General features: G+C 40.3%; 2 protein-coding genes across 7 annotated transcripts; one reads left to right on the top strand and one right to left on the bottom strand.

Annotated features, from left to right (window-relative positions):
* Positions 1-718: 718 nt before the first annotated feature.
* Positions 719-11,751, bottom strand: LOC118419943 (kinesin-like protein KIF3A; the record flags this gene model as incomplete). Of its 6 annotated transcripts, none has more annotated exon segments than XM_035826629.1 (12): positions 719-878; positions 1,829-1,876; positions 2,529-2,642; positions 4,077-4,097; positions 4,780-4,954; positions 5,552-5,749; positions 6,370-6,509; positions 7,142-7,247; positions 7,375-7,459; positions 7,850-7,994; positions 8,429-8,696; positions 11,653-11,751. In XM_035826629.1, coding segments are annotated over 12 exon segments (1,466 nt in total), but the record flags the coding sequence as incomplete, so codon positions are not given.
* Positions 11,752-11,916: 165 nt separating this feature from the next.
* Positions 11,917-27,007, top strand: LOC118419938 (N-acetylglucosamine-1-phosphotransferase subunits alpha/beta-like). The gene is made up of 18 exons (XM_035826608.1): positions 11,917-11,962; positions 13,370-13,651; positions 14,010-14,209; positions 14,751-14,995; positions 15,451-15,722; positions 16,349-16,464; positions 16,949-17,267; positions 18,945-19,038; positions 19,520-19,668; positions 20,160-20,319; positions 20,863-20,997; positions 21,298-21,506; positions 22,352-22,484; positions 22,992-24,029; positions 24,711-24,868; positions 25,503-25,970; positions 26,387-26,421; positions 26,913-27,007. The coding sequence occupies exons 2-18, from the start codon at positions 13,520-13,522 to the stop codon at positions 26,914-26,916; spliced, it is 3,867 nt and encodes a 1,288-aa protein (XP_035682501.1). The 5' UTR covers positions 11,917-11,962; positions 13,370-13,519; the 3' UTR covers positions 26,917-27,007.
* The last annotated feature ends 1 nt before the right edge of the window (position 27,008 follows it).

Here is a 27,008-nt window from a genome sequence, read left to right as displayed (position 1 = left end):
CGTGACTGCGGCTCCCATTGCCTCGGGTGACCTCAATATGACTGTGCTATTGCCCCTTGTGTGGCCAAAGGACAGTAGGTTTTGAACCACTCACACTGGGAAGAACAACTACGTAGTGACTCTTTTCGATAAATGCGGTGGGTTCTAAAACATGCTCAATTAAGGTGTGGCTCTCTTCAAAAACACAGAACCTCCAATTAACATCCTGGGGATGACCCTAACCGAAGCTTAAGGTACTAGATACATTGTTGAAACATTGAAATGAAAACTCTTGAACTTTTTGAGTCATAATCAGGACCAATAACTCTGAAGAATCATTAGCTACACTCTCGTGTCTGGGGAGAGCCATACTCCAGGCACGTTAAAGAACCTGCCACACGTGCGATGGTGTGGTGTGAGTGGTTCAAAACCTACAGTAACTTGGACGTACTTGGGGCAATTACTGTCGTATTGAGGTCACCTGAGTGGCGCCGAATGGCAGCTCGCTCCAGACACTTGCGACAGTCATATTGAGGTCACCTGAGTGGCGCCGAATGGCAGCTCGCTCCAGACACTTGCGACAGTCATATTGAGGTCACCTGAGTGGCGCCGAATGGCAGCTCGCTCCAGACCCTTGCGATTTAGCCCTGCCTATTGTAAGCTCCTCGCAATTCAGCCACTGGCTGCAAAGAGTGAGTAGTGGACCCACCCAATAACAAATAACAATAACAATACATACTTTGACTTGCTGAGCTCCTTCTCGCGAGCCTCCAGCTCTGCCTGGACCCTGTTCTTCTCCTCCTCCTCCATGTCCTTCTTCTCCTCCAGTTGTTGGCGCTCTCGCTCGATCTCCGCCTGCATCTCCGCCATCTTCTCCGCAGACAGCTTGCTCTTCTTTCCTACAAAAACAAGAAAATGTAAGAACAGTTTTCCTGATCTGTGACTTTCTGAAGAGACAGAATGAAGCATGCTGTGTGCTGCAACAGCTGACAACGGACAAGACAGTATGACAGCTAAGAGCCTGGCATTCAACATATTCTAGATCCAGTTCACCTCTTTGACAGAGTGAAAGTGATCTCAAACTAGTTTAGCTATTCTTCCACTGGTTGTGACGGAGAAGACAGATGCTATGAACAGCATCTACAAGTTCATTGTACCGGGATATTCTCCCACCATAGCTCTTTTTGACAAGAACAGTGAACAGTGGACCACAGTTTAACGTCCCATCTTAAGGACTGCAATCCTTTCCGGTAGCACAGATGTCAGGTGAGTGAAACAGCCAGAATCAAAATCACTGCTTCTAGTCCCAGAGGCTGGGCTGCTAACCACTGGACTATGCACGCTACCTTTTATGATCTTTTGTCTGCCTACTAGTCTGGAAAGAGAGGGACTGGTCTTAGTTTGGGCAATTCGCCCGAGATGATGTTGATGATGACGACTAGTCAGGTACCAGCTAATAGAAAGATGACTGGCATTTGAATGTTCATGTAAAACATATAAAATACTTAATAATAGATACAAATCATTTCTCTTTTTACCAATTAATTATAGACAGTCTAGAGTGGACTGGAGCTAGTATAGGGTGAATACCAGGTTAATGAAAACTTGGCACAACAGCACATTTTGGCCTTAATGCTGCACATTCCATTACATCTGTCTGTCTGAAAGAAAATGTCAAAATGTTTAACAGAAAAAATAGCTGAATTTGGCTGTAAGAAATGCACGTCAGACTAAGAGGTAAGCTGAAGCAATGGCACATCCTGCAGTACAGTGTAGCTGTTGATGGAGATGGGCGGACACACAGGCAGACTGAGGCTTTCCTCTGGGCAAGGGAAGGAGGACAACTTACTCTGTACACACACTGACTCAGGGGAGCTGTCAGATTCAGACGAGTCTACTGATCCAGACATACAGGAGAAAACAGGCAAGAGAACAGAAACAGGGGAGAGAAGGAAAAGACAAACATTGATTTCCATACACTAGAAAAAAATATATCTTCAAGGTGACAAACTAGTCTTCTAGCTAGCATCCGTCCTTTGACAGAATTTTGCAGCTGGGAATGGACAAAACTGCTGTTAATATCAAGTCATCTGTGATGGACAAAAAATGGCATGTAAAGATACCAAACAAAATTTTAATGAAATTACGCGAAGATGTTCAGAAGTTTAGCAAAATGCCATTGAACCAAGATGAGTCTACTCTACCAGCAAAATGTGCCCCTCAAAATGCAGGAAATAGCATTTCAGAGGGTCTTAGATTTCAAATTTTCCTGGTGCTCCACAGGATTTCAGTTCAAAATCCAGGGGACAGGGAAATATTTCAGGCTGGCTAACACACTGTGAGAAACATTAACACAACAATTAAACTATCACATATTATGTATCCCAAACTAAAACTTAACATTACTATCTTACCAACGAAGTTCAAGTGAATGTAGAAAGAGCACTGGGAACTGGGGGCTTGAGAAATGGTCAAATTTTTCCTTTCTATATCTGTTTGAAATTCACATATTATTTTGATGCATAATGTATATGCTCATGTTGAGATACCTTTCTTTCTTCTTTTCTTTCGTTCTGTCCCATCCACAGCTCCATCTACGTCATCCCCGTCATCATCATCATCAGTCTCCTCCTCCTCTGAGTCACCCTCACCACCTTCACCCTCTGGAACAGCAATCAATCTGTCAATCAATCAATCAATCTACCAACCAACCAATCATGTTGGATAAGATGTGACCACTGGAACTATACAAAGTTAGGGATGTGTCCTTAAGGCTTTTCTATGACAGTTAATCAAACCCATACAGCCTACTATTTTCAGATATGGACCAGATGAATAAGAAGTGTTACTGAGAGTTATACAATACAAAATTTCCTACAATAATGATGCAAATATAATTTTCAATAGGGTGATGGAAACTAGATAATACAGTTTAATCTCATATTCTAAGGACAGTTTTAGACTTTGTACTACACAATGTAGTGATGTCAGACTACTTTGTGACATCACAACATGTGGAATGATATCAAAACCAGACATGTGACAGTAATTCCTGCAAAAAGAAGTTGTGTGTATGGATCAGGGCTCTAGCCAGCTCGAACTTTTTTCCGTCAGCCAATTTGCATTGTTGCAAAAACACTATTCCACGAGTTAGAGAGACTGAACAGAGACCCTGAAAAACAGGTTTTTAATGAGATTATTCTAATTATTCGAAAAACTATGCGAAAGGGCACCGACACACTTCGTCAACAATAACAATAATAGCAAAACAAACAGTTGTGGCTTTTACAGCCGTGGACGGCATCCCTAAGCCGCCTGTAGCTTCTACTTCAAGTTCTACAAAGGATTTTTGTTCATCAAGGTTGACGGATTGGTTTTAAAATTTTTCCGTCATACGCAGCAAATTTCTGTCAATTGACGGAAAAACGGACGCTGGCTAGAGCCCTGGTATGGATCATAATGTACTAATTCTACACACCATTGCTATTAAGCTATTCCATACATAATACAAAATGTGACATCCTTACAGTCTATTTGCTGTAAATGTATCAAACAAAAATACTTGGTAAAACCTCAGACAGGCATTAAATGCTAAGCAAGCATGATTCAACAAAAAGTCATAAATATACAAAACTATAGGGGAGACAGAGATTATATCATAACAAGTATGATATATGTTTGCTTCTTTTCTTTGGGCAGGATACTGAGTGTGCTCACAATGCTGTATAACATTTGACTGACCATTTTTATGTTAACACCAGCAAGTACATTGTACTTTTAAGCAAATGGTCAAAAATGAAAAATCTTATTGTCAAATAGGACCTATTGCATCAGATCTTACATTTGTGAGAAGTAGTAAAAAAAATCTTTCCACTTCATCTAAATTTTCTAAATACTAGCTAATCATTCTGATATTTTTCATATATGCCTCTGGTTTCTTACAAAAAAATTCAATGCCCCTTTTCAAGCAATGAAATTATGCATTGATATAGATGCACCAATTTTCCTGTAACTACAAAATCAGCTGATATCAGCTGCATACATGAACAGAGCACAATCAGTTGGCCTGTCCAGGCCGTGGTTCGTGACAGACTTGCCTTTGCCGATACCGCTAGCACCTGGCGCACAGCAAAATCATGGAGAACAGCAGGATGGGGGAGCGAGAGCGCATATCATGGGCATGTTATGACAAGAGTTCCATTTTGTAAGCCTTTTACATTAAGATTATGTTTACTATGGATTTCATGTACATTTATCATCAAACTCAGATGTTGGTGTACAAGACAAATGCTTAACACAGACATGCATTCTGGTGGCTTTGGAGGGATGACAGTCAGTGGTACACATGTATGTGCATATTACCACCATGCACACTGTCACAACACACTATACAGACTGTATATCTTACTATACAAAAAATGATTATAAAAAATGTTGACAAGTACTGCACACAGTTTATTTACACATTATGATGTATGAATATTTATTGATACATACAAAGCTACATGTACATGTATAAGGTGACATAAACAAAGTTCCGTACATATATAAAAAGAAAATAATAAACTGCAGTCTCAATTCAAATTCAGTGCCAAAGCAACAAAATCTTTTAAGTCAATTTTAATCATATCTAGATGATTGCTTAGCAAGGGATGGTTCAAAACTTTCCAGGGAGGGGCAAATATGACATGGTACACAACTCATAAAACTTTCAATAGTCACAAGTAAACTAAAAAAGGGCTGCCCCTCCCTTTGACATTTTGGAACATCCCAGCTTACACCTTTTCTAGTGTTACTTACCATCCTCCAGCTGTTGCTTCAGTTTCTCTATTTCCTCCTGATACTGTCTTAGAAGGGCATCCTTGGGGTCTTCATTGATCTTGGCCTTGTTCTTGATGTTCTTTGCCCTGTTGGCATATCTCAAAGTACTGATGGTTTCATCAAAGTTATAATCTGCTGGGCCAGCATTGGCAACCTGGGGGGTAGGGGGGCATGATGAGTTGTGGTTGTCAGAATATGGCAAGAATAGATAGATAGTAATTGTTTCAATGAAAATGATAATATGAAAAAGCATGTCTTTTATACTTCACTGTGAATCATACCATTAACAACCGTTGTATTTCAAGAGAGTATTTTGAATACATATATGTTATTTTGAGAAAGTACATTTAACTTCTGGCACATATACTCAACAATCAGTACCAGTACTACAGTTACTGTACCAAGTTTACTGTTAAGACAACTATAATACATGTACATGTATATGTATGTCAATATGTCAACTTTATACAACAAGCACATGTAGTACCCCTATACTGTAAATGCAGAAATGTTTGCGGTGGTTTTAAGTTCGCAGTTTTCATGGTGACCACTTCACGGCAAACTTAAAACCACCACAAACATTTTTCCATTATAGTATGAGACTGCAGTCAATGGTGCTACCGCAAACTCAAAACCACCGCAAACACTCCATTTTCCCGCTACCGCGAAAGTAAATTCCAGCAAACTTAAATTTAAATGCATTTACTGTAAGGAACCTTGACTTCAAAAGTTCAATTTTGGAATTCCTTACCATTACAGTCTTGGAATTCCCTCCTAAGGAATCCTGCAGCAGTCTGGTAAGTTTTGAGTTCCTGTATGGAATGTGTGTGCTCTTCCCGTCCACCAGAGCTGATATAACGTTCCCCAGGGTGGACAGGGACAGGTTGATCTTTGTGGCTTCCTTCAGCCGCTGGCCTGTGGCTCCGGTCTTACTCTGTCGTTCTGAACCCTAGGAACAAAATAATTGTGTAAGGCCTCTTCATAGAAGTAGCTGCAAAAAGGATTGCTTGAGCATCTGACTACTTCTTATGGAGAACAAGTCCTTGACTTGAGAAAGCCATTTAACTTTTTGAAGTTACGATTTTTTTATCTTCCCTTTACTTACGCTAGTCAAAACATATGTGAACATATGAAATGATATATAGCCTTGACATAGATATAAGAGACAAGAAGAAAAGACAATAATTCTTTGATTATGCATATAGAATAAAAAGGTACAATTATGTAGTCTATAGGTGTGCAAGTCAGAAAGGTCACTTAGGCCAAATGATTTAATCATTGATATTCTATGGCATTTAATTAGTAGTCATTTCTTTTATATCCTTTTTGCAATTTACGGTATATATTTGCTCAGTGTGTAGCTAATTTGTACAATTTAAGGCATGGCCGAAAACTCTCTTTTTGGAAGCAGATAAAAATTGATGTGCACATGAATCAAAATTGAATGTCATCCATATTATCAAATCAACACGGTCTAAATCAGTAAATATGACATCAAAGAAAGATAAACATTAAAATCAACTACACTCTTGAGAAAAAGAACAGAAAAACTTATAATTAGCTACTTACAGCTAAATCCACAAGATGCAGTTTTCCGACTCTGACATGGTCCTTCCCATCCAGTCCCTTCTCACTCTGCTCCACCACAATGGTGAAGATGGCATGGGAACGAGAGCTGTGCTCATTCATGTTGGTGGCTCCTACTGACCCTGGACAAGAGAGCATAAACATATGATTTCAACACTTTTAGAAAATTCAGGTACGTATATAAAATTTTGACACTTGCGTTTAGGGGTGGGTACGGGTAGGTATGGTCCAGGTCCAGAGGATCAGATCCAGGTCCAGACATGAACCATATTGTTTGTGAAAATTTGTTAATGGGCGATACTCAAAACAATGGTCCATTTCAGCACAAAGGAATCTGTTTAGTGAAGTAGGTATCTTCATGTAAACAACGCTAAGTGCCTCCGTTAACTTAGATCAAGTTGGACTGTAGAATTTACTTGAAACTTGGTAAAAATGACTGTCAACTCTCCTCTACTTTGCTCATTATTTTCTTGGATCGGTAAGCCCCAAAATACACAGACTCTTGCCAGTACAATCTGTCCTTTTCTAATAGGTCAAAAATCCGGTCCACTGATTTTATTCAGGTCCATTTTTTTCTGGCCCGGTCCAACAAGAAAAAAATGGCTTTGTACCGGTACACCATACTTGTGTTAATAGCTTCTGTTATCTTTTAGTACCCTGACAAATATTCATATAATGTCAATGATGCAATATCTGGTTATGGTTAAAAATTTCTAATGTATTGAACATTATTCATGACTACAACAGAACTTACTGTTTTTGTCCCCGACTGTCATGACCCTGTCCATGTCATCAGCATTCTTGGCCACCACAGTAGAGAGATCTTTCACATAAACACCCACATCTGGCCTCTCTTTTACCTACACATTCAGACAAAAAATAGATATCATTTACTGTGCGGATTTATGGATTTAATATTGGATACTGATATCTAGCATGCAGGTTTCTTCTTCAATTATGACATTACCACAAGATAGAAAAACTAACCTCTAATCTTTTGTTTTGGTCCTTGTGTAGTAAGTCCTTGATTTCTTCATTGTAGATCTCAAGATACGATACATGGACTAAGAAACTGGAATACAAAGACATCGAGTTCATGAATACAACATGTACCTTAACACAATAACCGATATTTCATGTTGGAAATTTCAAATAAACCATTAATTAACAATACAAAAAGAAGACACACATACAGATTCATTCCAATATTCTGTACTCCAATATCATGATAATTTTTTTCTGTTGGAAATTAAACTTTAACTGATTCAAAATATACAGGATAGTTCAACATGTACGTGTATCTTATAAACTCATCAACTTATAAAGAGATATTCTCCAGGGCGCTTCAACCAGTCCTCAAGAACATACATTTCATACGAGTTTACTATTTATAAAATGGATTCAGAGCAAGAATTCAATAATTGAATTGCAATGAGCATAAAGTTAGAACACAGTCACTCACTTTGACTTGTCTGCTGCTCTAGCGATGTGCCCGAATATGTGTGCGAAAGAGTTTGGTATGATGCCTCTGAGTTCAGGCTTGTCTCTCACTCCCTGCATGGTGAAGGTCTTCCCTGTGCCTGTCTGTCCGTATGCAAATATCGTTCCTGCAGGAAAAAAAAGGAATATATAGATACAGAGCTTCTGCATTGATACTTGTACTGAGAGGAAAGAACACATAGCTCAGAACTGTAAAGCTAAACATGCAGAGTATTGTTAGTTTAGGTCTTTAATACATTTGAAATAAAATGAATTTAAGTGTTAGCCACAATGCACAGTGTATATACAGATTTGATGGACAAGAATTTCTCTACTTCAATTTTGTTCTTTTCTTGGACCTGTAAACACCAAAACATGTGAATGCCTGCCGACATTATCTGTTCATTTTCAAATTGGTCTAACATACGGTCTACTGATTTTTTTGGGGTCCGTTTTTTTTCTGCACCGGTCTAACAAGAAAAAACGGTTTTGCACCAATACATGGTACCGGTAGCAACCCCAAATCATTACTATTTATAAGTATAACTGTTACAGTTCTTACCATTGTATCCCTCCAGTACAGACTCCACAATGGGCCTGGCCACTAGATTGTACACATCCACCTGTTTGGAGTCAGGGCCAAAGACTGTGTCAAAGGTGAACTGTTTGGGAGGCTCGTTTGGGGAGTTGGGCTTGGTGACCGTCACCTGACCGGTCACCTCGTCAATTTTGACCACCTGTTTGTACTGCTCGCGCACCTCCTTCTCGTTCATGGGGCGACATCGCACCACCACGCGGACGTTGTCCGAGTCACGCTCCTTCTTGTCACTCTAGAACGAAAAAATCGTGCTGATTTAAAATGCTGATAGATTATGGCTCTGCCATTACTGTGTTCAAGGCAGTTAAAAAGATATCAAACCCATTGCTGTGTTGTAATAATAGATCGTTTTCACAGAACGTTCGAAAACCGTTCGATCACGCGTGGGCGCCATGTTGGATGATAACCTGGATGACTAGAACACAGAACGGCACCAGCTAGAGCACCAGCAAAGTTACTTGCGGGTTCAAGTGTGCTGTTTTGTCTCCATTCTGTGAATCATTAAGTGATGTAGCCAAGGTTAGATATCAGGACAGCTGCAATAATACGTCTTGATCTATATACTTTTAAAAATGGCACTTTTTTCAACGATCTAATGCTGGTGCCGATCGCGAGGATTTACTTTTGCGGTAGCGGGAAATGGAGTGTTCGCGGTGGTTTAGAGTTCGCGGTGAAGCGACTTCGCAAAAACCGCGATCATTCACTGTACCTGGCACGCTACCCTTGGTGATGTCCTTTCACTGACAGGCGGCGTGCAGAGGACTAGCTACCAATCCTCACCGCACGCGCACGAGCTGGCCCTCACTGTCCACTTGCCTAACAAGGGGCAAAATTTAGCACTTCCCCGACCCTAACTCCGTGAGGCAAGAGGATAGTGGGGGCCAGCGGGATAGTGGTATTAAAATAGTTCGTGCGCGCGTCTTTTTTCCGTATTTTGGCTTTGTCAACATGTGTATTAGAAAGGTCTGTTTACAAAATTACAATTCAGTTGATCAACTAACGTTAAACATACGAATCAGGGCTGCTAGCGCTGACGTTATTGCGACAGACTGTAACGTTGCACTTAATACTGAAAGTTCAAACTCTGAGAATGCTTAGCACATGTTAAGTCAGATGCCAAATTGCGTTTAGTGCCCGTCGCGGCATGGAGGTGACAGAACTCGACCAGACGTCGACTTGTAGAAACTTCCCTCGTCACAAGCGCAAAGCTCGCTGGAAGACACGCCACACTTTGTCGATTCAGTACTAAAATCGTGCGAGATACGGAAGGGGCTGTCAAAGTTTTGTGAAAGGGTGCCGTCACACGTGCGTATATCTGTTATACATGTAGACCTTACGAAAGTCTCTGTACTTTTGCCGTGTCTTTATAAAGAATCTTTATCAAAGTTCGTATGAGGTCCCTATATATCACTTGGAAAAAGCAGAAATTAAACAAATATAGACACTCAGATAACATGCTAGAGAAGTTAGTTGGCCAAGGGAGTATGGCCTGCGACCTAGCTAACTCCTCTGGCATGTTATCTGTATATATTTGTCCAATTTTATTTTCCCAGCAACCTGTGGAGCATGGTGGGGGCTAAGAATTTCATACGAACCTCATACGGACTTGAATGTATACGCATGTGTGACCGCGTCCTTCAGGTGCAGTCACACGAGCGTATATATCAAGTCCATATGAGGTTCGTATTGACATTTTTCTTCATATGATCATACCAGTCGTATGCACAATACACACCTCAACTCATACTTTTAGGTAAGCGTATTGGGCCGTGCTGAGCGTAAAACTGATACAACGATTGAGATGCGCGTGAGGGGTGTATTGTGCCCGTTTACACGTGTAAGTTCCGCATTGATGTTTTGTCTTGCCTTAGGTAAAGTTTGCGGCTGAAGAAATTTTTGTTTTGTTCTACCAGCTACACAATCGTGGGTAAAAAGGTTCGAATTTCGTTCCTCGTGAACAAGCCTAGCAATTTTTAATCCTCGCTTGATTATCGACAGAACATCGGGGGCAGTACTGGTGAAAAAATCTAAAATATCACTCACAGCTCAGGACGCGATGTGCCGTGTTTTATGAAGAAGAAATAGAACAAGCTTGCAGACATTTTCGTGTAACATGGTATACGTCCATGACATACCCTGTACCAGAAACCAACTTTCTCCCAAAAAGTTTTTTTAAAAAGCATGCATAAACTCCGCGGCAGGGCTACTGTTGGTGGGCTGGTAGGAGAGTGGTTTAATCACGTTATTGAAAAGAGGACGGACTGTAGGTAATGTTGTTGAATAGAAACGGCGAGTAGGCCGTATCCTGTGTTTATGGAACTCGCAGTTAGCACGGCAAACATCCAGTCCGTTTCTGAATAAAAACGGCTTCTTTCCACGAACGGGTCCACCACGTGCAACACACAGCCGTGTGGAGATCGAGCCGCTTATCATCCAACATGGCCGTTCGAACGTTCGAACGCGACTGTGACGTCATTGTGAAAACGATCTATATTAATAATCATCTGGTGTATTTTGCCAGCCAGAAGGTACCCAAAGTATGAGTAATGAGGCTGATTAATGTGGTCAAGGCACCTCCTCGAGCACGGGACCCCCTTTTTATGTCCCTCCCGGAAGACGATTTCGTGGAAAGCTTCGTGAGGCTACAGCAATCCGGAATTCCGGACGTCCCTGGTTGGTCCCCCATCCAAGAACTGTCCAGACCGTCGTGTGATGAGGGGCGAATTTGTAATACTTTCCAACCCTCGAATTCCCATTTTCAGACTAACATTGGCCATAATGAAAAATAAATATGATTACCAGTGAATGATTCTGGTTGATTTATGATGTCAATATTTGCGTTCCAAATATGAGAAAGTCATTACAAATACCATTCCAAAAACATGAAAAGTAGGGTCAAAGCTTAGGTCTCGTCAAAATAGGGCTTTTATTCAAATCCATAACCCATATATTTCCTTCCGATCTGAAACGGTAATAGCTATATCGCAAAATATTATGTATGCCCCCCTCCCCATAAAACTGTCAGACAGAAAACCACGATATATTTGCGAAAAGTAATAGCCAAGTCGACACTAGACTTCTAGTCAATAAGTTCCCACGTTTCTCTATGTTATGAAGGAATCATCTACCCCGTTTCTACATCTATATGCCCCAAAATGTTGGCAAAGTGGACCAAAACATCCGCTTACCGGCATCTCCCTCCAAACGCTCGGATCGTTTCCAAAATATGTTCGATGACGTCACCTAAAAGAGGATAGTACATTATTTGCTTGCAATAGGTCGCCAATGTTTAAAAAAACATAAAATGATGTCTTCAAACTTTACAGAAGATATAAAAATATAAATTTATACTTAAAAAGGATGTTCATATTGTTAATTGATAGTTGATTGAGTGGTCATTAGCTGGTATTTGCAACATACTTAAGATATTATTGTACCATCCCTTTTTGAAGGGTCAAGGTTCAAACCCATAGAGCGAGTTATCATGGCCGATTCATGGTAAGTTGCAGTGATTCTGTCTATCTTTTCCGTTTTTATGGTCTCGAATTTCCACTCAAAGGTCTTTGTCCGCAACAAGCAAGTAAAGTAAGCACTTATCTTCAAACTGGGACTGTTATAGCTGTAGAAATTCCTTTGGAAAAGGCTCATATTGACTAAAAATGTGAGCTGATTTGGTGGGCTACGGTAAAATTTATGAAAGGGGGAGGTGATCATATAGTACTGTAGTTACGTGATATATGGTTTTGTTTAGACTTTGATCACTGTTATCGTAGTATCTACAATCACTTTGAATAGTCAGTTGCATTACCATAGTTGAAAAGGGTGCAGATATTGTGAAATAAGCCTTTCACTCGTCAAACGAATAATTTGTTTTTAGTTGCAAGCCCCTGAATCATGTGACTACCACATGGCACAGAGTCAGCTGCTTTTTGATCCGTTCACAAAACAAGAAACAGATTATGGTTCTACCTTCCCTACCTGTACAACTTGTAGCTAAGTTGCAGTTGCTTTGCTGAGCGGCCATGTACAGATGGAGTAAAGCAAAGAAAGAACTTAAAGACAGTAATAAAAGTCTGTGATTTACTAGTAGACTAACCTGTTTTTGTGTAAACAGATTTATTACAAACAGGACATAGAAAGAGCAAGAAAATAAGAATAACACCAGGAGACTGGGTACAGACAAAATGATAACATCTTTACCGTAAACATTTGTTAAAAAGCATGTGCCATATCCTTCTCAGTCGACAGTACACAAATGTTGCAAGTGGCAAAAAATGAATGTTTCATTGTAGCTGAGTTAGCATTCGGGTCCCAAAACCGGGGTTTCATACGCGTGTTTCATGCGCGTATGAAACTCTGGTACGAACGAACTAGTGTGCGGCGTTCGTTAACAAACCGCCCGGGTACGCTCACCTATCGCCCGGCCGGACCCGATTTCGGATCAGCTTACTTATGAAAATGGTCGACAAACGTACGAAAATGGTCGGCAAATGTAACAAACCACTCGGGTACGCTCACCTATCGCCCGGCCCGGCCCAGTATTTGGTACGCCACGGCAGTTTCATACGCGGATGAATTTCATGCGCGTATGAAACCGACGTATGAAACCTCGATTTTTGAACCATGGTGCTACCTGTGTAGCTTATTAGTTTACATACATGTATTAACGTTAATAGGTATAGTCAGACCAAAGAGGTTGCACATGAACACAGCCAGCAATGTACTAGTAGCTAATTTTAACATTAGCTTTGAGTTGTTCAGGATTAGTACTAGTGTTCAGAACCAAATATTATTTTTTCCAATGTTTGCGTTATCATGAATGTAAACAAAACAATTGCATGAAAGACAGATATCATTATAAGTTCTGTAATATCACAGTTATTAGGAGTTATCGCTGTTTTTCAGACACCATCACCAATATAATGCACTCTCAATGCAACACCGGTGCGCTAGGGATGCAGAAGTGGACTGGAGCCAATGACGTCATAACAGTTTTATGACCTCAACCTAGCAACAGACAACATTTGGAAGTTGTGCAGCTACTGTTGATATTTCATGATGGTGCTGGGTACCCTGTGTAAGCTGGTCCAGAGACAGACCTACACGTGTCTGTCACATCGCTATGGGACTGTGCTGTGCTTCGGCGGACTACTGTTACTCGCAGTGTCAGCCTTTCAGTTTGGAGAGGTACTGTGTACTTGCACTATTTTAAAATTGTTTTTGCCATTTTTTTCCATTGATTATTGTTGCAAGTGCATGTAAATGGTCATCTTGGTGGTACATGTACAGTATTCTAATTAACAACATTGTAAAGGACCTAATCATAGTCATCTAGGTTTATATTAGATAAGGAAGAATATTTAATGGAAACACTGCTGTTTTATTATGTTCAAAATATTGATAACAAGGAGGAGATCTAATATAGTTAACAACATTTTGACCATTGTGTGCCATAAAACGTTACAGTGAGAATATCTTAATTTCATATGTCCTATGCTTGCTAAGTAAACACTAATTTTTGCCTATCACATTACACTTTCCCCAGGTAATGCTAGAATGGAGTAAGGACCAATATGCAGCCATGTTTAGCGCCTATCATGACAACATTGCGAGCAAGTCGTTCCAGGATCGCCTGTGTTTACCTGTACCCATCGATGTTGTGTATACATGGGTGAACGGGACGGACCCAAAATTACTGGAGGGGCTACGGAGACTCAAAATGGACATGGAGTTAGAGATCAACAAGTGGGTCACAAATTACATTATGTTACTAGTAGTTTGCTAAGTACTGTATGATACTACATATACACCTTGTGTACAATGTAAAAAGAATATTTAGATGTGTAAAAAAGCTGTTAGATGTGACAAATTTGCTGCATTCCTTCATTATTAGGCAAGAATGAATATTGTACATCCACACTTGCAACATGTATACAACCTTCCCACTGATCTTCGGAGGCCAATATCACTTGTATCCTAAAACTAATACACGATATATAGATCAATGTAGAAAAGTGGCCATGTGACTGAACAGGCCATCGAGATGAAAGAAAGGGTTTGACTTAAATAGAATCTTCATACAGCCTGAGGGCAAATTTCCAACTCAGTGGTTCTTTTGTCCAAATAATGTACCATTATTGATTTTATTGTGTTTTGTAAAACTTGTCTAGTATACTACAATGTACAATGTATGCCCTTCTTTGGAAATATCTTTTGGAAATGACTATTGTTTCTTTGGAACAGCTGTATATGAAGCATTTTTGATAATAATTCTTTTTTTTTTCAGGACTAAGACAGGCCCAGAAACCAACCACACCACAGATGACAGCAGTATAACCAGGTGTAAGTTGAAGGACTGTGTGTCTGTCCCAGCGGTAGTGTTGGTACCACCGCTGCCGTCCACCATGGGGTTACCGGAAGTGCGTGCAGAGTTCCCAGTATTCCTGCTGGCCAGGAGTGTGGAACACCACACCGCACTGGGGGATCCACCCGTCAATATCACTGTCATCAAGTTCTCATCTCAAGTAGAAGGTAAAATCTTTGATTATTGAAGGTTTTTGACTAGGAAAATCATCCTTTTTTTTTTTGTAAAAGATGTTTCATATTTACTAAAGGCCTTTTCAAAGCAATAATTGCATGTGACGTTACAAGAAGTTTGTAACGCTTTTGAAGAATGAGCGTCACATCATGAAAGTTGCAAAATTGCAAGACTATTTTATCATTCTTGTACAAATTACACATGAGTTATGATAACTTATAACTCATAATACTTCTTTTCCTGGACCTTTGACAAAACCTATTTTGGCAACAACCCAGTGGTGGAGCAGATTTGCTCCACATTTCATATCAATGAAATATATATATACATGGCATTCTTCTTCTTTTGTTTGAGGCTACTAACTTTAACTTGCTGAAGATTTTGTAGTCTAGTAGCCTGTATACAGTGTTTCACCATTTCTTAACCATTTTTCCTTTTGCGTACGTAGTTGACATAATACTGAAGGAAACAATGGAGGTCAACGGGGTAAACGTCTCGCTACAACAAGGCTACCTGACCAGCGATTGGACGGTACCTCACAGCGTGCTGCTCAAGGACACGGTCATGGTCACCCACCTGCCGCGGCAGGGCGAACAAGAGGTCAAGTCCATGTTAGAGGACAAGTTCAGGGAGAAAGTCTCTTCTGTGGAAGTGTACCTAGAAAAGAGGGTGGCAGTCATGGATGTACCAGACTTTAATGACATGGACCTTCTTCTAAAGGTATGTGAAACATCAGTTGGAAAGAAGCTCTTAAATGTTTAACAACTTATTTGATTAACCTTGAATTTGAGCAGGGTTACACTTCAGCCTTTAACGGAACACTCACTATCCGGTCTGTTGTTTGCCGTCAGGCGAGGGTTAGACATGCTTGCACGTAGATGTCAGCTCACCAGTGGCCTCTATCTTTAGGGTTGGCACTGTGTAGGTTGAGATGAAGATCATCCCTTATGTTGTCAGTCCATCTCTTACACTATCAATGTGTCATTCCCTATCAAGTTGACAAATCTTTCTTGTGAATATGTGTAATATGACACAATGTATATTGTGTTGTTTTTTTTTTCTAATTGTTGCTATTACTGTAAATGCATTTAATTTCGCGGGGATTTAATTTTGCGGTAGCGGGAAAAGGGACTTTTCGCGGTGGTTTTAATTTCGCGGTAGCACCATGCACTGTAGTATCTTAATGCCTTGGAAAAATGTTCGCGATGGTTTATTTTCGCGGTGAAATGGCCAACGCGAAAACCGCGAACATAAATCCATCGCGAACATGTCTGCATTTACAGTATTCTTACCTTGAAGTTCTGTCAGTTAATGTTGTTATAACTTTATCCTGTGGCTTCCTCCAGGATGGAGACGTCACTAATGTGACGATTGGGAATGACACAATAAGATTGACAGCTGCCAGTCTGGCCTGGGATCTGACAGATGATTTGTCCTTCCATGAAGACATTGCACCAAGCAGGTACTCAAAGAGATAACGATTTCACTTATACAGTTGCTGATGTGTTGACAAAAAGATATATTCCCCTTTTTTTGTGAACATTTTGATATAGTAACGTTTAAATGATACGGGGGTATGATAGTGGGGCTAGTGTGGCGTAACTGGTAGCGCGTTGGGCTCAGAATCAAGAAGTCCTGAGTTCAATACCATCGATACCATCTCCCGACGTTGTGCCCTGTGGAAAGGCACTTAACACAACTTTCCTTTATGGTAGAGTGACGCCCACTGAGCCTCTACATGTCAAGTATGGCTAGTGTGTCTAACTATGTGCCAAAAAACACACGACAGATTTGGTGTACCAATGTGGCAACATCTGCACTTTGACATCCACCAAGAACCGTTAAATCTTTTTTTTCAAATGTGATATGTGAAAAATACTTACAAAATGGTAAGAAACATGTTTGACATTTCAATATTCGATTCTTCAACATAATTTATTTTCCAGGTTTGAAGACAATGAAGAATTGAGGTACTCCCTACGCTCCATCGAGAGGTATGCGCCGTGGGTCCGCAATGTCTACATCGTCACCAACGGTCAAATCCCGTCCTGGCTCAACCTGGACAACCCCAGACTGACCATAGTGACCCACAGTGACCTTTTCCCCAATGCCAGTCACCTCCCATCCTTCAGTTCCCCTGCCATCGAGGCCCACCTGCACAGAATCCCGGGTCTGTCCAACAAGTTTATCTACCTGAACGATGACGTGATGTTTGGTGCAGAGGTGTGGCCTGATGACTTCTACACACACTCACAAGGGCAAAAGGTAGGGGTTTTATTTAACCACTGATCTTTCTCAATGCTACATTTGTATACTTAATTGTGTATACTGCTATTATTGACAGTTTCTGTACATACATTTGTGTGTAAATGTACATGTAGGCTGTGCATTGAGGTTCAATGTAACAATGTGTCTGACTGGGAAATGCTTACTTGTGGCGTACCGCAAGGAACCAAGTTGGGTCCCCTTGTGTTTCTCGCGCTCATAAATGACGCGTCACCGGTGAGCGAAGACTCAGCCGAGACTTGGAAGTATGTTGATGACATGTCTTTGTCGGAGGCAAGGCACGTTACACATGACTCCACGGTGCAAACTGACGTGGATAATCTCGTTCGTTGGACAGAAGCCAACTACATGCAGCTGAACCCCTCCAAGTGCATGGTACTGCTCATATGCTTCATGCGAAACCCTCCTCCCCCACCTGTAGTGACTGTTAAGTCAACAACACTTGAAGTAGTTGAATTCGCGAAGATCCTAGGGGTGATCTTTCAAGCTAACCTTAAGTGGGACATCCACGTCAACAGCCGCAGGCTGTACCTGTTACGAGTGTTAAAGAGACATGGTCTAGACTCTCATGACTTGACATTAGTGTTCTGTGGATTTATAAGACCAATCTTAGAATACGCGTGTCCGGTATGGCACCCAGGAATCACTAGTGCCCAGTCTAGGGCCATAGAGAACGTACAAAAAAAGAGCTTGCCGCATAATTCTTGGTTCCACCTTTGCTAGTTACGACATGGCTCTACACCAGTTGTCTCTTCCGTCTCTGTGCAACAGACGGCACGAACTCTGTACAAAGTTTGGTACCTCTTTGCTGAGCTCCTCGTCTTTCTCAAAATGGCTACCGCCAAACCGTGTGAGCCTACATGGCAGAAACCTCAGGTCCAAACACCAGATAACACAATTCCACTGTAGAACTGCTAGGTATAGGAAGACTACACTACCCTACCTTGTCGACTTGCTAAACAGTTCAAAGTGCTAGAGGCATAGATAAGCTTTGAAAGTATACACAGATATTTTAAAAGTGATTATTGTTATGGTTTATAATGTGTGGAATTGTGCACTTCTATTGCTGTTCATTTTAATTGTAACATGTGTAAAGCATACTGCAATTCAGCCAAAGAAATAAAGGCTGCCATTGTATGTTTTAACTTATTGTTTGTCGCTTGATGCGAAATAAAAACCATTCATATATATATACTAGTTCGCCTTTATCTGCAGGGTAACCTATATCAGCTGTTTTAAAATGGTATTTGGAGATATTAAGTCGACAAGGTGGTTTCAAATTACAATATTTTCAAACTTTTGCAGTATAGAACCACCGTCCGTCCACTTCATATCCCTCAATACCTGTATTTTATAACTGTTACAAAACAAATATAGGCTACCCCACGGACAAACATGAACTAGTGTTCTTAAAACATTTGATTTTTATTTTCATGTTCAAAATGTACTAACATTGAAAACACCAAGTTTCCAGCAAAACATTTAAACATTATTTATTCTGTAGTCCAAAACAAAATGTCTTGTGCTACCAGTCATAAATGTATAACTTTTGCATGTAAGTTGGAAGCACACATGTGCTCTGCCATCAGGTTTTCACCATTGACATGTGGGGGAACATTCATTGTTAATGAAGAGGTCATGCCCCCCCTCCCCCAGGTCTATCTTGCCTGGCCAGTCCCCAACTGTGCAGATGGCTGCCCTTCCTCCTGGATTAGGGACAACTACTGTGACAAGGCTTGTAACAATTCAGGTGTGTGTTTTTTTGTTTGTTTGTTTACGTTTACTTTTTTATTTGCTTATTGCTTGACGTGTCCTGAAATCAATGTACATGTTTTTTCCCCATACACTTTTACCAAGCTTATGGCCTAACTTTAAATCATTCATACATGTATATTCATCTGTAAAACTGGATAAGATATTTAAACACATACTAAAGATTCGTTGATTAAGATTAGACATCCAGGTAATAACATACACCAAAAAGCAGTTACTCAAGCAACTGGATATGATTTGGGAAACGGTCAGACGTTTCAAACATCATCCATTGTTTTTCGTCAGTGACACTAAAGATTGCTTCCGGATGTTTTGAGTGACATCCATCGCTCTTCAGCATCAAATGAACTGCCAAGACAATTCAATACTGGTAATATTGTTTCTTTAAATATTGTTTACCTGCATGTGTAACCCTCTTAAACATTCATGTGTCTGTTTTCATTTTTGCTGAAATATAGAATGTGAGTGGGATGGTGGTGACTGCCTTGGAGGAACTGGTGCTGGATCAAACCAACTGCATGGGGGTGGGCAGGATGCTGGAGCCAGCGTAATGTACTGTAACCCTGGCTGTGCCAACAACTGGCTAGCTGACAGATACTGTGACCAGGTATGTACATGTATTACAAATGGTTGAGGGAGCCTGTCTTTCTTTATTAGATTTTTGCAGTGACCAATATTGAGCTGGTCACTGTTGTAAAGACAACAGAAAAGGGACTTTCAGAAAGAGGAAAAGAGTCTTGGAAAAATAAGGATGACGGAAAATTATAGAATTTTGAGGGATGTCCTGAAAGTCTGATTGCTGATCTCCAGCTGCCTCTGTCAAAGGGGTTGGCTTTTTTCAGTTTTAATATCTTCCTTTACACTGTCTACCCATCTCCTCTCGGGGTGACCACAAGGATTCTGGCCCACTACAGATTAAGTTCATGACCTTTCTTGGCCAGTTGTTATGGGTCATTCTTTGCACATGGCCATACCAGCAGAGTCTGTTGTAGCGCAAGATGTCCCGGAGACTGTGTAAATCTAGCCTGCAGGAAAATGTTAATTATTATGTTATTTTTATAAGAAGGGAATAATTTCTGGATTCCTTTCACCTGAAAGGCCTGTAATGTGCTGGAATGTGGTTTTGATGCTGGTGACTGTGGGACGGCTAACTTTGACAAGCTGACAAAGATCGACCTGCAGCCAGATGTTCACCTGTATCACCTGAAGGAGGGAGAACACCTGATGTACTTTAACCTGTCAGCTGTGTTCCCTGAAGGTAAGGAAACTTAACCCTCAGTCTACTACAGTATTCATCCATGAAGCAATGTCTAATTACAAGGTCAATGTACATGTACATAATACAGTACATTATTTCAAATGCGAGACCAGATCATTCACATATGACTGTACTGTAAACCAGTTATAATGTTATGGATGATATTTTGTTGTTCTGTTTCTGTAAAAAAAAAAAACTATGTAGTTTAGTATTTGTTGCCATATGTACAACTGTCAAGCAATAAAGTTTATTCATTTCATTCATTGATTCATTAAAAAAATTATGACACTACAGAAAAGTCAGTACAGTCATGAATGTGCTCTTGATTTTGAATATTACTACAAAGAACAATAATTAAAATTAAAATTAACCACTGTGACAGTTTTTGCTCAAGCTAAGATCAGTGGCAGAGTATAATCACTCACTGCTGCCACTAATGTTATCGTATGTTGCCAGCTTTGTAAATGTTGAAGAAAGACACTCTTTAAGTTGCCATCCATTGTTAAGAGACTGATATACTCATGTTGTTGAACCATACTTTAGGTATATCTGTGAGTGAGGGGAAGTATGATGACAACGGCGTGATCAGAGCAGCAACTGTTGCACAGAAGTTCAAAACCCTGAACGTTGTTCTCTTTCCCAACAAGAATGTGTCTGTTCTACATTTCAACCTCACTGGTAAGTTCCAGCCATAACTGTCCCTTATTCACTATCCGTTATACCTTAACATTCATCATTCTTTAGTATTGCATACTACTTATGGAATGGACAGTGTTTCTTTTTTCAACATAAATCATAAATGTAAGTCTTAGTTATCATGTACTAATTTCTATTACAGTTGAATTTGATTTAGTACTTTAATTTGTCTTTGAATAGTTTTTCATATACAGGTATTGTGAAGTATACGGTTATAGATTTAATACAGTTGGTTTTAATGTACAATACAAAATAGTCATTGACAACTCTTTCTGTAAACAGGCAAAAACAAGGAGACAAATGACAAATTTTACATGGCCTTCAACTTGACCGTTGACACCAAAGAGAGGCCCAAGGAATCGTTGTTGTTGAACGAGACGGGAGCGGAGGGGAACGTTAGCGCCACTGTGGCCAGCGAGACAGAGGACACATACGAGGAAGACATTCTCATCTCTTTTGAGGAGGTTCCTGAAGATAAGCTGCAACCAAAGGTGAGATCTTGTGTAAAGAGACTCTTTTTATATATCTAACCATTGCTTTACTCACACGTTTTGGTGATCTGTCACCTTCTTCAGGGCAATTCTCACTGGTTCACATTGTACTGCAGAACAGGTACCGGTATCACTGCTCACAGTTCAGATGCGGTCACAAACATAAAGTATTTACAATGTGCAGACTGCTTTATCAGATTCTGATTATATTTACTGTGCTGCATTACAATATGAACCAGTCAAAATTACCCTGAAGAAAGTGACAGATGGTCACCGAAATGTTGTTGTGAATAAAGCAATGATGAATGTGTAAAAAGAGTCTCTTTAGTCAATGATGTACATTAATTTTGTACTTACCTGATGAAACAATTCACAAAAGGTAAGACCTTATTGGAATACAGATCATTCCCTTTCAAACCATAATCTTGTCCTAAATATTCAATATTTCATTCTCCATTTATCTTAGTTCTTACTCTTACACTAGCAGTGATAGAAAGAGGGGAACAAATAATGTGGTATTTTAACTGCCTACTATGTTACAATGTCAAATGTTGTGAATCTCTCTCTCTCTCTCTCTCTCTCTCTCTCTCTCTCTCTCTCTCTCTCCCTCTCTCTCTCTCTCTCTCCCTATCTGGTTTAACATCTGTTGTTCCTTGTCTTTCGAGGGTTGGACGTTGCTTGATACATCTCATAATACATGTACATGCTGAAAAGGCACCCTGTCATACTGTCAAGTACCAAATCAGGGTGATTTTCCTTTGTGTATTGGCGTGTTGTTTACTGCATTCTGTAAACACCTAGCTGTCATGGAGACCAATGTGAAATGATTATTTGTTTACTAATAGGTGAAGAGAGACATTAGACCAGTGGAGGTACCAGAGTCTCTGCCTGATGTGAACAACATGAGCTTCATACCGGAGGATTTGAGCACAGGACTCAAGCAGTTAGAAGGGCAACTGGATGCAGGAGAACTAACAGGTAAACTATTATGCTTGGTATTAAGAATCACATTATTAAGTGCAGAAATTAAGTATTCTGAGTACTGATACATGTAGCTGCCCAGTTGCTAGCCTAGCAGACATGAGAGGTCAATTCTTTGTGCCCCTGGCGAGACAATGTCTCCTTGGGAAAGACACTTTATATGACTTACCCCACTCTATCCATGTGTAAAAATGGTTACCTGACTTCAGGCAATAGGTGATGGAAGGAGAGGGATGGCTTCCACCTTCCAATACCATGCCTAGACACAGACAGTGGATATCTAGTACTCACTACCCCTTATGGCCTAAAAAAGGCTATGGGACTATTTTTTTTTACTTAGTACAAATATACCTTTTTGCTATTCTTGTATACTCCCATGTAATGTGATATTTAATCTAGAAAAAATTAGGCTTTTATTTACAAATGGAAAATATTTTTAACAATGATTATGCTGCATTTTTCCAGAGTATTTCCATTTCTTTTCCATTTGTACTGTTTTCTCAGAAAAGGGGTACAAACAGCAAGTTGCAGCTCTGTGGAAGAACTTCCCTCCTGAAGTGTTGAGAGCAGAAGCATTAAAACAGCTTCAGAGGAAGAAAACCTCCCCAGCTGCCAAACACAGTCCAGCAAGGAGGACAAACACCAGGAAAGGTCAGCCCCCAAAGGATGGTGGGAATCCAGCAAAGGATCTTGGGATAGCCACAAAGGATCATGGTAGAGAGGCTGCCAAAGTCACAATTGGAACAAAACGGCTGAAAAATTTAGTCAGTCAGCAGCTGGATTCAAAAGTTTTGAGACAAAAGGATGAGAAGATTTTAAAAGTCAAGCCAGATGAAAGCGAAAAACAGAAAGCGAATGATGAAAAAATCGTTTTAAGACAAGCTAAAGTGAACAGGCCATTAGCTGGAGAAGGAGACATTGATATGGATCAAAACATGGAAGGTGGAGAAATTAAAAGCTTGGTTACAGAGTCAAAAGTTAGAGCTTTAGACAAAAGTAAAGGGGCAAATCTCTCAGCCAATGTGAACGAGGTGAAAACTAAAAATGATAACAATGATTTTGAAGAAAACAATCCTCCAATAAGAAGACTATTGACCAGGGACTTTAGTGGTAGGGAAGCTGTAGATGCCGACTCATTATTGGGAAGTTTCCTGCCATGGGAGAAACAGGGTGTTTTCAGCAAGTTGGTGAAGGAAAAAGAAAAACTTCTGACAGAAAAACTATACAAGTCTCCGCCACACAGAACACGTCAGCTGACGGATACGTTCGCGGACTCGTTGCGCCACAGTAATCGCATTTTCAACAAAGCGTACGGTTTCCAGTCAAGGAAGGTGCCCGCACACATGCCCCACATGATTGACGTTACCATCATGAAGGAACTACAAGACAAACTACCTGGAGAGTTTGATGAGACGTCCTCTCACAAAATCAGGCACTCCAAAGACATGCAGTTTGCTTTCTCGTACTTCTACTATCTGATGAGCGAGAAAGAGCCAAGAAACGTGACAGAGATCTTCGATTCACTCGACACTGACAAATCAGGTGAGTTGGATTCTATCATAAACATATAATATTTGTAGTATTGCTTATATTTATTGAGCAAAAAAGAACACTTGTGGCAAAAGACTGAATTTGGTTTAGACCATTGGTAAAACAGCTAAAACAGCTATACATAAGCATTTTGGTGAGATGGCATATTATTTTAAATATTTGAATGGTAGATAAAAACATTGCTGTCAACTACAGAGTCTGAGATACATTTATTTGCACAATTACAAGCCCTCATTTACTTGTATTGCACACAAAATACTTATTACTAGACTAAGTGTCTTTAGCCTTAAGAAATTTGAAACCTTCAGTTATTGACACTTTCTAACAAACAATATTGCGATTGAAATTGCCCACAAATTTTCATTATGTATGTCCAATTTATGAAAGAATGTAAGGCAAATTCAACTTTATCTGCGGGGTAACCTTTATCCGTTGTTTTAAAAAGCAGTGTATTTAGGGATATCAAGTCGACAGATGGTTGTTTTTAAACTTCAGTATTTTTTGAAAGATTGCAGGTTGAAACCACCGTCTGTTATCCCTATATACCCTGTTTTTAAAATCAACGGATATACAAAATGTAGGTTACCCTGCGGATAAACTTGGATTAGCATTACCTGGATGTCTAACCTTCAAGCAGTTGTGTCAAATTCAATTTTTTCCGTATCTCTGCAGGCGTTCTGTCTGACCGGGAGTTGCGCACCATGGCTGCGAGGTTGAACGACCTCCCCCTGGCCCTGCAGCACCTCACACAGCTGGAGCAGATCCTCATCAACTGTTCCGCCTCCCTGCCCAAAAACCTGACAGAACCTGCCACCATTCCTCCTACACAGGTGGGTACACCTCTCAATTGTTTCCAGGAATTTTTTTTGAACAAGGGAACAGGGGCACTTAGCCCTCATGCCCTGATCATGCCCCCCTTTCCCTGGGGAGCAGATCCTCTGGCAAGCGTAAAATTTTGATTGACCAGGAATCACATATGGCCACAGTCTTCAACAGTGACCTGTCTGCGTAGTAGTTTTGGCCCCTACTGAAAGCCATAGAATGCTCCTTAATTTTGAATTAGAATTTTCAAAAACTCCACATCCTGGTAGGTCAATTGCAGTGCTCCCTCTTGCAATATTTTTCTAAAAAAAACGCCTGCAGAGTGTCACAATTTTATTTGTATCCTGGAAAGAACACTTTTGCTTTCATTGTACATTGTAACCTCTATGATATGAATGAAGGAATGAATTTTTATCAAGGTGTCTTGCAATAGCAAGTCACCCAGCCCACATGGGCCTATAAGACACAGAAACAAGAAAAATATTACAGATAGTCATGCTGCCTTGTATTTGAATGCCTTTGACGGAACAGCATACAATTAGATCAACTTACTGTTATGTTGCTTGTAGTAGTGAATTGCGTGACTGTACATATATTCCAAACATTGTATTTAAAAGCCTACCCTTTATTATTTGCATCCAGGAGCACTACTATGAACCCAGAATGCCCCTGGTCACCAGGTCCCTCGTCCTGCACTGCCATGGACTGGTCAAGCTACTGAACAACAGCTACAAGGAGAAGAACAAGTTCAAGTACGAGGTGGTCAGTGAAGACCAGGTGGCCTTCAAGATGATTCGAACCAACGTTTCGCAGGTCATAGGTCAACTGGATGACATTCGCAAGAACCCGAAGAAGTTTGTGTGCTTGAATGACAACATCGACCACAAGCAGAAGGATGCACAGTTGGTGAAGGCCGTGATTGTGGACTTCTACGAAGCCATGTTTCCGTTGCCGTCGCAGTTTGAGCTCCCGCGGGAATACAGGAACAGGTTCCTGCACATGAACGAGCTACGGGAGTGGCGGGCGTACAGAGACTGGTTACGCTTCCTGACGCACCTCACCATGGGAGCGCTCATCCTGTTCTCCCTGTGGTCATTCTGTGCCAATCAGGTAGGGGGCTCTTCTACACACTTATCCTTTCACATCATGTATATCGTGAGTTATCTACCACTCAAAAATCATGACCAATGTCAAGAACATGGATTTCCAAAACAGGAAATCCTGCTGCAATACCATGGAAATCTGCCAGGTGGCCATAATCTAATTGTTTTCAAACACCTACCAATATGCTAACTATAGCTACAATATGTATTAGGCTACGGTCATCATTACCATCTTTTTTTTAGGAGATGTATATATCTCACCTCTTGATAAGCATACATCTTCTTTTCTGACAGCAAAGCCCATATTCTATTTGTAGATGTAGAATTTACATACGAGCTAGCATCTTTTGTAGAAAAAAATACGTTTTTCTTGTATTTTGTCCTAATTTTCTGTAAGCTCCTGTTTTTGTTCACACACCTTAGGGCTATCGGATGCTTCTGTCCCTTTTACGGTTACTGTAAGTGTAAATTCCTGCCTCATTTTGATTTCAAGTTCTTCATTTGTGTGCCCTTTAACCCCTACTAACTTTAGTGCAAGCTGTCTTTCACTTTAAAATATTTTGGTAGATTATGAATATGCACTTTTTTTTTGCAACAGACTTTTTGAGCTGTCCTTCAATGAAAATATTTCCATAATTCTGCACAAATCTTAGATATTACAATATAGAGAGAATGATATGTTAAATTTGAAGTCTGTGATGCAACATGTATGCTGAATTCCCAAACAGCTTGTGTTTTGTATCTTTATCAGATTCCGTATTAGTCAACAAACTGAGTGCTTTTTCACCTACATGTAACACTGCAGGCTTTGCACCAGTCTGTTGGGATCTTGTCATATTGCACTCTGAATTAATGTCAAACAGCTTAGGAGTTGTAAGTGCCACATATCTTATATAGCCTGTCTAAAGGTTATCTCATAAAGAAGTCCCTACCATTCTGTGTGTTGCAGATAGCAGCATTGAAGAGAAAGATCTGGCCAGTGTTGGGGAGAAGAAACAGAACACTTGGACGGTTACTCAGGGTGTAGAAACTAGTGCATAAAGTC

This window comes from Branchiostoma floridae, chromosome 7 (assembly GCF_000003815.2).
Source record: "Branchiostoma floridae strain S238N-H82 chromosome 7, Bfl_VNyyK, whole genome shotgun sequence".
Classification (NCBI taxonomy): Eukaryota; Metazoa; Chordata; class Leptocardii; order Amphioxiformes; family Branchiostomatidae; genus Branchiostoma; species Branchiostoma floridae.
This window is presented reverse-complemented; position numbering and strand designations above follow the sequence as displayed.

What these genes read in the sequence shown, in the direction of transcription:
- LOC118419938 (XM_035826608.1), top strand. Translation starts at nt 13,520, where the DNA reads ATGATGGTGCTGGGTACCCTGTGTAAGCTGGTCCAGAGACAGACCTAC. An exon ending in GAAGACATTGCACCAAGCAG is followed by an intron (nt 16,465 to 16,948) that starts GTACTCAAAGAG and finishes TTTATTTTCCAG; the next exon opens with GTTTGAAGACAATGAAGAAT. An exon ending in GGTCATTCTGTGCCAATCAG is followed by an intron (nt 25,971 to 26,386) that starts GTAGGGGGCTCT and finishes CACACACCTTAG; the next exon opens with GGCTATCGGATGCTTCTGTC.